Raw genomic sequence first — 12,404 nt, 5'->3', positions numbered from 1 at the left:
GACACCCTCAACCCCTTTATCTCACTCCTGCAGGTGCTTTTTCATCACTGATTTCTCTCTTTCAGCAATGTTTATGAAGGCGCAACTTATGTTGCTCAAATATGAATTTACCTTGAAAGAACAAAAGACAAGAGGTGTTTGACGAAACAGGAACAGTGGTTTAATTAAACTCAGTCTGAGGACTGTCTCAAAATACAATTGATCTGAGTGCCGTTATGTACATTTCTTGGAACATCATAAAACAATGAATCAATCCTTTTTAGGTAAAGGAATGCAGGCATAGTCTTGGAGTCACAAATTATTCTCCCCTGATAACACATTAATAACAATATATTTTTATGGAAAACACAAAAAATTATTTTCGTTGTGTGTTTAGTGAACAGGCAATATCATATGTAACTAATGAACTCCAGTCTTCCATTTAGGCATTTTTAATGGAGGCATCTATTGAAAATGTAAGTGAATTCATGAACTAAACTTGTGCGAACATATATAAAAAAAGAGGACTTAGAGGTCCTCACCAAATGTTGACCTAAGAAGGACTACCTTCCAAATGTGGATTCTACTTTGATTTTTCTGAATACAGCCACACAATTTTCTAAATAAATGGAAGGCTGAAGTTCATTAGGTATATATGATATTGCCTGTTCACCAAACACACAATGAAAAGAATTGTGATTTCTATAAAAATGTATTATTATTTATGTGTATTGTGTGTATATATATGTGTATATATATATATATATATATATATATATATATATATATATATATATATATGTGTGTGTGTGTGTATGTGTTCATATAAGTAAGCAGTTTTAAACATGAGTACCGAAGGTCCCATGTAAGGTAACTTGTCTTGGTTAATAATAATAAATTCACTTTATAACTGATATACTTAAGACCAGTGAGTAATTTCTCTTCTCATTGGGTTGAAATGTGGAACTAGTATCTGTCCCTACTATATACTAATTTCTTTGTTTAAAGATAGGTGTTTTTCCTGCCCACGTATAGTGGTGTCATTTGGGCAGACCCACTTTTTTCTTGTCTCTCGACCTGCGTGAGTTTAACACCATGTTTTGTCACCCACAGAAGGCTTCCTGACTGCCATCCACCAAGCTGCCCTGGAGCCCACCAAGAAGTACACAGAACCTCAGACCACCAGCCAGGAGATTGGCTGGTACTCTGATCCACTGGTGAGTGCTGTGCTGACCACTGCAGGCGGGTGAATGGTTGGAAGGCTCCCTTTCAGAGCATTATTGATGTGTGCAGGGACCATATCTCCTTAATTAACTACTACAGTGGAATTCCTTGCCACACCTCACATCTCCTGTGGTTGTTGTACATTTCTGAACCATCTCCTATTTTCAGCTTCATATTCTGCATCTTAAACTCTCTCTTTCTTGGTTTCTTTGGGTCTCTTGTTATTCTCTGGCAACTTCTATGCCTTTTATGGTTCTGTGTTCCTTGGCCTATCTCCCACTTGTCCCATCTCTGAACTTCAAGGACGATCATTTGCCTTCGATATCTAATGTACGCCCCTTGCCTTCTGTCACTCTCTTAAACATGTCGACGGATTCTTGCATCTTCATTCTCTGTAAAATTCTTTGTCCATTTCCTACTTGCCTTCGCTGCCTGAAATTCTGGATGGTCGTCTGTCTCTGCTCTCTCTGTAATCTGTAGTTGCACCTGTGACTTATCTCATACCTCCTAGGGGTTCTGGACTCCCATGCTTGTCACCTTCCCCTTTTACTTCTGTGTAACCAGTCTCCTGCTACTATCTGTATCCCTGGTGTGTCCTGCCCCTACCTGCCATCTGTAATCCACAGCCTGCCTCCCTTGTCATTCTGTGCTTCTGGCTCATCTCCTGTCTGGGTGCTTCTCTGTAATCCATCACCAGCCTCCTGTGTTACTGTCTCCACAAGCCATGGAGTGTCTCTTGGTTGCTCTGACATGCCAAGCTCCTTGGGCTCTCTGTAACTCCTGGGCCTTCCAACAGCTACTGTTTCCTACCTCCAACAATGTAACCTCTAGCGCATCTCCTGCCTCCATCTGCTCCCTGTGATCCCACCTTCCGCCATCTCCAGGTACTTGTGACCTCCAAACCACTCTCATCTGCTCCCTGTGATCCTTATCCCATATTCTGCCGTGTTCAGTTAGCCGTGACCCCCTGGCTCCTCTCCTGCATCAACCTGCTACCTGTGACCCAAATCTCATCTCTAACTAGTTTGTGATCTTCAACCGATTTCATGCCCCCACCATATCCCTCTGGTCCTTATTCCATATCCTGTCACCCACAGCTCTAGATCTAGATCCTACCAGCTTGTTGTTTTTTATACCATCTCCTGCTGCTTTGAATCCTTAACCCACTTTCAGCTCCTCATTATCCTTATATCATCTCCAGCTCCTTCTAATACTTATCCCATTTCTCACTTCTCGTTATCCATATATCATTTCCAGCCCCTTCTAATCCTCATCCCATCCCCAGTTCCTTCTGATCCTCATCTCATCTCCAGCTCATTCAGATCCTTATCCCATCTCCGGCTCCCTGTGAGCCTTATCTAATCTCCAGCTCCTTCTGATCCTTATCCCATTTCCAGCTGCTTCTAATCCTTAACCCACCTCCAGCTGCTTCGAATCCTTATACCATTTCTCGCTCCTCGTTATCCATATATCATTTCCAGCCCCTTCTAATCCTCATCCCATCCCCAGTTCCTTCTGATCCTCATCTCATCTCCAGCTCCTTCTGATTCTTATCCCATCTCCAGCTGCTTCTAATCCTTAATCCACCTCCAGCTGCTTCGAATCCTTATCCCACTTCCAGCTCCTCTTGATGCTCATCCCATCTCCCACTCCTTCTGATCCTTATCCCATCTCTGGCTCCTCGTGATCCTTATCCCATCTCCATCTTCTTCTGATCCTCATCCCATCTCCAGCTCCTCATGATCCTTATCCCATCTCCAGCTCCTCATGATCCTTATCCCATTTCCAGCTCAGTCTGATCTTTATCCCATCTCCAGCTACTCATGATCCTTAGCCCATCTCCACCTCTTTCCAATCTGTATCCCATCTCCTTCGAATTCTTTTCCCATCTCCAGCTCCTTCTAATCCTTATCCCATCTACAAATCCTTGTGATCCTTAGCTCATCACCAGCTCCTTGTTATCTTTATGTCATTATAGCCATTTCTGATTCTTATCCAATCGTCAGCTCCTTCTGGTCCTTAACCCATCTCCAGCTCCTTCTGATTGTTATCCCAGCTCCTTCTGATCCTTATCCCATCGTCACCTCCCTCAGATCCTTATCCCATCTCCTGCTCCTCACAATCCTTATCCCATCTCCATCTCCTTCTGATCCTTATCCCATATTCAGCTCTTTCTGATCCTTTTCACATCTCCAGCTGTTCTGATTCTGATCCCATCTCCTGCTGCTTCTGATCCTTATTCCATCCCCAGCTCCTTCTGATCCTTATCCCATCCTCACCTCCCTCAGATCCTTATCCCATCTCCCGCGCCGCACAATCCTTATCGGTATATGGTCAAAATATCGATTCCAAAATATAGAATGGACAAAATATCGAATGGACAGAATATAGACATCAAAAATATAGTTTTTAAGGTAAGTAATGTAATATCGATTTAAAAATATAGAAAGTCAAAATATCGGAGTACATAATATAGGTTATTAAAAATATCGAATTTTTAATAATATCGAATTTTTTTAAGTGTTTTGTATGTTAGTATATGTGTGAAAAGTGTATATTTTTTTGTAATTTATTTGAAGTAATTAATTTTATGTTATTTAATTTTTGCGTAATTTAATTCTGTAGTGGGTTGTGGGTTTATAGGGGAATAGAGTGGGAAGTAATTTAATTATAATTAATTAAATATGTTAATTAATTTATTGGTATTTATTTTGAATAAACTGTTAATCAATTTTTTATTGGTAATTAATTAATTCCTAATTGATAATTAATTTTTATTAATTGATAATTATGTGAATAATATAAATTTATTTTCTGTAGCGGGTTGTGGGTTTATAGGGGAATAGGGTGGGAAGTAATTTAATTATAATGAATTAAATATGTCAATGCATTTATTGGTATTTATTTTTAATACATTGTTAATTATTTTTTAATTGGTAATTAATTAATTCTTAATTGATAATTAATTTTTAATAATTGATAATTATGTGAATAATATTAATTTATTTTATGTAGCGGGTTGTGGGTTTATAGGGGAACAGGGTGGGAAGTAATTTAATTATAATTTTTAAATATGTTAATTAATTTATTGGTATTTATTTTGAATAAATTGTTAATTTTTAATTGGTAATTAATTAATTGTTAATTGGTAATTAAGTTTTATTAATTGATTAATTGATAATTATGTGATTTATATTAATTTATTTTCACTAGAGTGGGAATAGTAAAATGTACCCCTATGCTACCTAACGTTTTCCCTACTGTTGCACTCACTGGAGTGGGAATAGTAATTTTTACCCCTACGCTATCCAACGCTTTCCCTACTGTTGCACTCTCTGGAGTGGGAATAGTAATTTTTACCCCTACGCTATCCAACCCCTTCCCTACTGTTGCACTCTCTGGAGTGGGAATAGTAATTTTTACCCCTACGCTATCCAATGCTTTCCCTACTGTTGCACTCTCTGGAGTGGGAATAGTAATTTTTACCCCTACGCTATCCAACGCTTTCCCTACTGTTGCACTCTCATGGAGTGGGAATAGTAATATTTACCCCTATGCTATCCAATGCTTTCCCTACTGTTGCACTCTCTGGAGTGGGAATAGTAATTTTAACCCCTACGCTATCCAACGCTTTCCCTACTGTTGCACTCTCTGGAGTGGGAATAGTAATTTTTACCCCTACGCTATCCAACGCTTTCCCTACTGTTGCACTCTCTGGAGTGGGAATAATAATTTTTGCCCTACGCTATCCAACGCTTTCCCTACTGTTGCACTCTTTGGAGTGGGAATAGTAATTCTTATCCCTACGCTATCCAACGCTTTCCCTACTGTTGCACTTCCAGGAGTGGGAATAGTAATTTTTACACTCCCGCTATCCTACGGTAATAATATTGTGTCTTTTTTATTAATATTATGTAAATATATATATATATATATGTTTTAACATATATGATTGTATGTTTTTTTTAATAAGTTAAATTAATGATTTAATAATTTTAAGGTAATTTAAGTATTTTTAAGTATATTTTAGCTATTTATTTTTTATATTTTTTTAATTTTACATTATTTTTAAGAAATTCGATATTTTTACAAAGTATATATTTTTAAACGATATTTTGGGTTCGATATTTTGGTACTTACCTGTTTGTACATAGGAATTCGATATTTTGTCTGTCGATATTTTGGCATCTATATTTTGGGTAGTCTATATTTTGTCCCTCGATATTTAGTCAGTGATCCTCCTTATCCCATCTGCAGCTCCTTCTAATCCTTATCCCATATTCAGCTCCTTCTGATCCTCATCTCATCTCCAGCTCCTTCTGATTCTTATCCCATCTCCAGCTGCTTCTAATCCTTAATCCACCTCCAGCTGCTTCGAATCCTTATCCCACTTCCAGCTCCTCTTGATGCTCAACCCATCTCCCACTCCTTCTGATCCTTATCCCATCTCTGGCTCCTCGTGATCCTTATCCCATCTCCATCTTCTTCTGATCCTCATCCCATCTCCAGCTCCTCATGATCCTTATCCCATCTCCAGCTCCTCATGATCCTTATCCCATTTCCAGCTCAGTCTGATCTTTATCCCATCTCCAGCTACTCATGATCCTTAGCCCATCTCCACCTCTTTCCAATCTGTATCCCATCTCCTTCGAATTCTTTTCCCATCTCCAGCTCCTTCTAATCCTTATCCCATCTACAAATCCTTGTGATCCTTAGCTCATCACCAGCTCCTTGTTATCTTTATGTCATTATAGCCATTTCTGATTCTTATCCAATCGTCAGCTCCTTCTGGTCCTTATCCCATCTCCAGCTCCTTCTGATTGTTATCCCAGCTCCTTCTGATCCTTATCCCATCGTCACCTCCCTCAGATCCTTATCCCATCTCCTGCTCCTCACAATCCTTATCCCATCTCCATCTCCTTCTGATCCTTATCCCATATTCAGCTCTTTCTGATCCTTTTCTCATCTCCAGCTGTTCTGATTCTGATCCCATCTCCTGCTGCTTCTGATCCTTATTCCATCCCCAGCTCCTTCTGATCCTTATCCCATCCTCACCTCCCTCAGATCCTTATCCCATCTCCCGCGCCGCACAATCCTTATCGGTATATGGTCAAAATATCGATTCCAAAATATAGAATGGACAAAATATCGAATGGACAGAATATAGACATCAAAAATATAGTTTTTAAGGTAAGTAATGTAATATCGATTTAAAAATATAGAAAGTCAAAATATCGGAGTACATGATATAGGTTATTAAAAATATCGAATTTTTAATAATATCGAATTTTTTTAAGTGTTTTGTATGTTAGTATATGTGTGAAAAGTGTATATTTTTTGTAATTTATTTGAAGTAATTAATTTTATGTTATTTAATTTTTGCGTAATTTAATTCTGTAGTGGGTTGTGGGTTTATAGGGGAATAGAGTGGGGAGTAATTTAATTATAATTAATTAAATATGTTAATTAATTTATTGGTATTTATTTTGAATAAACTGTTAATCAATTTTTAATTGGTAATTAATTAATTCCTAATTGATAATTAATTTTTATTAATTGATAATTATGTGAATAATATTAATTTATTTTCTGTAGCGGGTTGTGGGTTTATAGGGGAATAGGGTGGGAAGTAATTTAATTATAATTAATTAAATATGTCAATGCATTTATTGGTATTTATTTTTAATACATTGTTAATTATTTTTTAATTGGTAATTAATTAATTCTTAATTGATAATTAATTTTTAATAATTGATAATTATGTGAATAATATTAATTTATTTTCTGTAGCGGGTTGTGGGTTTATAGTGGAACAGGGTGGGAAGTAATTTAATTATAATTTTTAAATATGTTAATTAATTTATTGGTATTTATTTTGAATAAATTGTTAATTTTTAATTGGTAATTAATTAATTGTTAATTGGTAATTAAGTTTTATTAATTGATTAATTGATAATTATGTGATTTATATTAATTTATTTTCACTAGAGTGGGAATAGTAAAATGTACCCCTATGCTACCCAACGCTTTCCCTACTGTTGCACTCACTGGAGTGGGAATAGTAATTTTTACCCCTACGCTATCCAACGCTTTCCCTACTGTTGCACTCTCTGGAGTGGGAATAGTAATTTTTACCCCTACGCTATCCAACCCCTTCCCTACTGTTGCACTCTCTGGAGTGGGAATAGTAATTTTTACCCCTACGCTATCCAATGCTTTCCCTACTGTTGCACTCTCTGGAGTGGGAATAGTAATTTTTACCCCTACGCTATCCAACGCTTTCCCTACTGTTGCACTCTCATGGAGTGGGAATAGTAATTTTTACCCCTATGCTATCCAATGCTTTCCCTACTGTTGCACTCTCTGGAGTGGGAATAGTAATTTTAACCCCTACGCTATCCAACGCTTTCCCTACTGTTGCACTCTCTGGAGTGGGAATAGTAATTTTTACCCCTACGCTATCCAACGCTTTCCCTACTGTTGCACTCTCTGGAGTGGGAATAATAATTTTTGCCCTACGCCATCCAACGCTTTCCCTACTGTTGCACTCTTTGGAGTGGGAATAGTAATTCTTATCCCTACGCTATCCAACGCTTTCCCTACTGTTGCACTTCCAGGAGTGGGAATAGTAATTTTTACACTCCCGCTATCCTACGGTAATAATATTGTGTCTTTTTTATTAATATTATGTAAATATATATGTTTTAACATATATGATTGTATGTTTTTTTTTAATAAGTTAAATTAATGATTTAATAATTTTAAGGTAATTTAAGTATTTTTAAGTATATTTTAGCTATTTATTTTTTATATTTTTTAAATTTTACATTATTTTTAAGAAATTCGATATTTTTACAAAGTATATATTTTTAAACGATATTTTGGGTTCGATATTTTGGTACTTACCTGTTTGTACATAGGAATTCGATATTTTGTCTGTCGATATTTTGGCATCTTTATTTTGGGTAGTCTATATTTTGTCCCTCGATATTTAGTCAGTGATCCTCCTTATCCCATCTGCAGCTCCTTCTAATCCTTATCCCATATTCAGCTCCTTCTGATCCTTTTATCATCTCCAGCAGTTCTGATTTTGATCCCATCTCCGGCTCCTTGATCCTTATTCCACCCCCAGCTCCTTCTGATCCTTATCCCATCTCCACCTTTCTCTGATCCTTATCCCGTCTCCAGCTGCTTCTAATCCCTATCCCCTCCAGCTGTTTTGCATCCTTATCCCACTTCCAGCTCCACGTAATCCTTATCTCATCATCTGTTCCTACTGATCCTTATCTCATCACCTGCTCCTTCTGATCCTTCCCCCATTTTCAGCTCCTTCCGATCCTTATCCAATCACATTCTCCTTCTGATTCTTATCCCAGCACCCTGTGATCCTTATCTTTTCTCAGCTCCTTCTGATCCTTATACCATCTCCAGCTCATTCTGATCCTTATCCCATCTCCAGCTCCTTCTGATCCTTATCCCACCCCAGCACCTACTGATCCTCATCTCCAGCTCCTTCTGATAATTTTCCCATCTCCAGGTCTTTCTCATCCTTATTTCCTTTCCAGCTCCCTGTAATCCGTATCTTATCTCCAGCACTTTCTGATCCATATCACATCTCCAGCTCCCTGTGATCCTTATCACATCTCCAGCGTCTTCTGATCCTTATCCAAATGTTATCTTATTCTAACCTTATCCAACCTCCAGCTCTGTGTATCTCTAGTCCAATCACTTACCCCACCTGCTCCCAGTGACGCTTATACCATCTTCAGCTTCGTGACCCAACCCCTCTCTATTCCTCTCCTATCTCCATGTGCTCCCTGAAACCCTTATTCCATCTCCAAACCACTGTGACAACTCCTTGCATATATCTTGGTTGTTTCAGCATCATGTGATCCTAATCCAATCTCCAGATTCTTGCAATGCTTATCCCATCTCCAGCTCCCCGTGATCCTCAGCTCATCTCCTTGTGATCCATATCCCATCTCCAGCTCCTTCTAATCACTCTCCCGTCCCCAGCTGCTTCTAATCCCTTTTTTCCCTTTTTTTTATTAGATATCAGGTGTTTACAAAAAAATGTCAATAAAAACACATATTCCAATGAAGCACCAACATGTCTTAAAAGGTTATTACAATTAAGCATAACTATTCATAAATACATCAGTACAACATGATAGAAAACGAGTCACATTAATCCAAAGGGTTAAAAAAGCAAGAAAGCATCCATTTACTACATTCTAGCATCCCTCCAGCTTTTAAGGGGGGCCCCAGATGTTCTGCCCCAACTCCCTCATCCTTCTACCCCTTCAGGAGTAAAGGGAAGCTTCGATGCTTATCCCATTTTCAGCTCCTTCTGATCCTTCTCCCATCTTCACCTCCTTCTGATCTGATCTCCTGATCATGCTGATCCTTATCCCCTCTCCGGCTCCTTCTGATCCTTATACCATCTTCAGCTCCTTCTGATCCTTATACCATCTCCTTCTCCCATCTCCTGCTCCTTCTGATCCTTCTCCCATCTCCTGCTCCTTCTATCTGTATCCCATCCCAGCTCCTTATGATCCTTATACCATCTCCTGCTCCTTCTGATCCTTATACCATCTCCTGCTCCTTCTGATTCTTATACCATCTTCAGCTCCTTCTGATCCTTCTCCCATCTCCTGCTCCTTCTGATCCTTCTCCTGCTCCTTCTATCTGTATCCCATCCCAGCTCCTTATGATCCTTATACCATCTCCTGCTCCTTCTGATCCTTCCCCCATCTCCTGCTCCTTCTATACGTATCCCATCCCAGCTCCTTATGATCCTTATACCATCTCCTGCTCCTTCTGATCCTTATACCATATCCTGCTCCTTCTGATTCTTATACCATCTTCAGCTCCTTCTGGTCCTTCTCCCATCCCCAGCTCCTTCTGATCCTTATACCATCTCCTGCTCCTTCTATCTGTATCCCATCCCAGCTCCTTCTGATCCTTATACCATCTCCTGCTCCTTCTGATCCTTATACCATCTCCGGATCCTGCTGATCCTTATCCCCTCTCCTGCTCCTTCTGATCCTTATACCATCTCCTGCTCCTTCTGATCCTTCTCCCATCTCTCTCTCCTTCTATCTGTATCCCATCCCAGCTCCTTATGATCCTTATACCATCTCCTGCTCCTTCTGATCCTTATACCATCTCCTGATCCTGCTGATCCTTATCCCCTCTCCTGCTCCTTCGGATCCTTATACCATCTCCTGCTCCTTCTATCTGTATCCCATCCCAGCTCCTTATGATCCTTATACCATCTCCTGCTCCTTCTGATCCTTATACCATATCCTGCTCCTTCTGATTCTTATACCATCTTCAGCTTCTTCTGGTCCTTCTTCCATCTCCTGCTCCTTCTATCTGTATCCCATTCCCAGCCCCTTCTGATCCTATGGCAGTACTCTAGTTTCACTCTGACCCCTGTCCTTTGTTGGTATTTGTGGTTCTTTACCCATCTTGGGATGCCCATAAAATCAGACTTTCCTTCCGCTGTCTCAAACATCCGACATGCACGCTTGCAGTCTGGTACCCCAGTAGGTGGGTTAAGTCCTCTCTTGTACATAACCAAAGCAGGTTCCGTTCCTGAAGTCAGAACCATCCTGATCCTCTCTGTTACTATTTATTTTTAGATAAACAGAGATGTGAGTGACCGCCGGCTGAACTTCCATCGCTTTAAAACAGAAATCACAAAGTACATGGAGGCTGCCTGGTGCCAGAAGGAGCAGAGCGTGAATCTACAGTAGATTCTCATGGACCGCACATCACACCTCGGAGTGAATCATGCCCAGGGGCAAAGACACAAGGGTGGGTGTAATGGAGAGCAGGGGTTAAATGTGTAAATTGTAAGATAAAATAAATTGTTGCAGTCTATTTTACGTGCATTTTTCAGTGAAATTTGTGTAACTGACCTCAAAAAAAGATAATGAGACATGGCAAGATAATTCTTCCAAATACTTGGAAATGATGTGGCAAGCCTCTTATTTCTCCATAACAGTGTCAGCCCCCAGGATATTATGCTATATAGTTTTCCTTACATATAAAAGCAAGATGCCTGTGTACGAAAGAAACCTCATAAAGAGTGCTCAGGCGTAGGCTCACTCACCAGGCAAATAATGAAAACTGATTCTGCATCAGCTTCCTTGATCAGCATTGTTTTTTGGATAGTAAAGAGCAAATCTTATCTGCCCTGGATTGAGGCTGAGGGTGCTGGCTCTTGCTGACTGAACTCTGACCTTTGCCTCAGGACTAGTGGAGCTCAGCTGGGACAAAATACGCAAGACGAGTCCACCACCATTCAAAGGCTGTTCCACCAAGTGTCTGTAACTGACTATCTGATGGTCCTCCACTACTCGGACGATCATTCCTGCGAGGATGGCTCTCCTGTGGTCAGGCCTCGTCACCTGATGTTTGTTCTGTGAATTGTAACCATCACAATGTGTAGGCGTTGGCCTGTGATAACTACTTGGCTGTGGTGAAATCAGTGCACTGGACTAGCGATGAGCTTGTTTTAGTTAGTTTAAGGAGGTAAGACACTCAAAATAACAGAAACGGATGATTGGGTATTGATTTGCGCTGGGTTGCAAATAGTAACTTCCACAATATCAGGATGCTCATAGGGATAGGGGTGATGCCCATCCAACCATTTTTATTTATTTATTTTATTAAAGTTTTATATAGCGCAAACCAGATCCCGAGGGATATCAGAGCGCTTTACCATCACCAACTCCACACCATTAAAGCTAAATCCGTTGTATCCCGAGCAATAAAAGTCCAATGTATTCAAAAAAAGTCCAAAGAAGTGTGTCTACAAGTATACTTTTTCTTCTTTTATTTTTTCAAAACAGCATTCAATTGGATCCTAGGTAAGACACACTGCTCAGGATTTCGTTTCCCCTCGCAAAGGAAGGTTGGATGATTGCATGCTCTTGTTTGCAGAACATTCTAGAGCCGGGTGATGTCACCATAGAATGTTTGACTGTCACAAAGTGGAAAGTGAGCGTGCATCAGTTGTGTTGCTGCATAATTGTCTTCAAAATCAATGTTATTCATCTGCAAGAACTTTCCACCACGGAATTGTCATTCTTTTTCAATATCAATTTCATGGGAAATTCAGTCATTCATACCTGATACTGAGGGATCAGTTAGTGGTAGTATGCTGCATGTGTGTAAAGTATACTCATATT

At 39.4% G+C, this 12,404-nt stretch overlaps 1 protein-coding gene across 2 annotated transcripts in view; it reads left to right on the top strand.

Annotated features, from left to right (window-relative positions):
• Positions 1 to 11,091, top strand: part of CFAP144 (cilia and flagella associated protein 144) — a 70,449-nt gene extending 59,358 nt beyond the window's left edge. For both annotated transcript variants that reach the window (XM_078673536.1, XM_078673537.1), the window contains 2 exons: positions 1,093 to 1,196; positions 10,851 to 11,091. In XM_078673536.1, the coding sequence (XP_078529662.1) occupies positions 1,093 to 1,196; positions 10,851 to 10,964 (218 nt within the window). In that variant the 3' untranslated portion in view covers positions 10,965 to 11,091. The remainder of the gene's footprint in view (positions 1 to 1,092; positions 1,197 to 10,850) is intronic.
• The last annotated feature ends 1,313 nt before the right edge of the window (positions 11,092 to 12,404 follow it).

This window comes from Lissotriton helveticus, chromosome 1_2, assembly GCF_964261635.1.
Source record: "Lissotriton helveticus chromosome 1_2, aLisHel1.1, whole genome shotgun sequence".
In the NCBI taxonomy this organism is placed as follows: Eukaryota; Metazoa; Chordata; class Amphibia; order Caudata; family Salamandridae; genus Lissotriton; species Lissotriton helveticus.
This window is presented reverse-complemented; position numbering and strand designations above follow the sequence as displayed.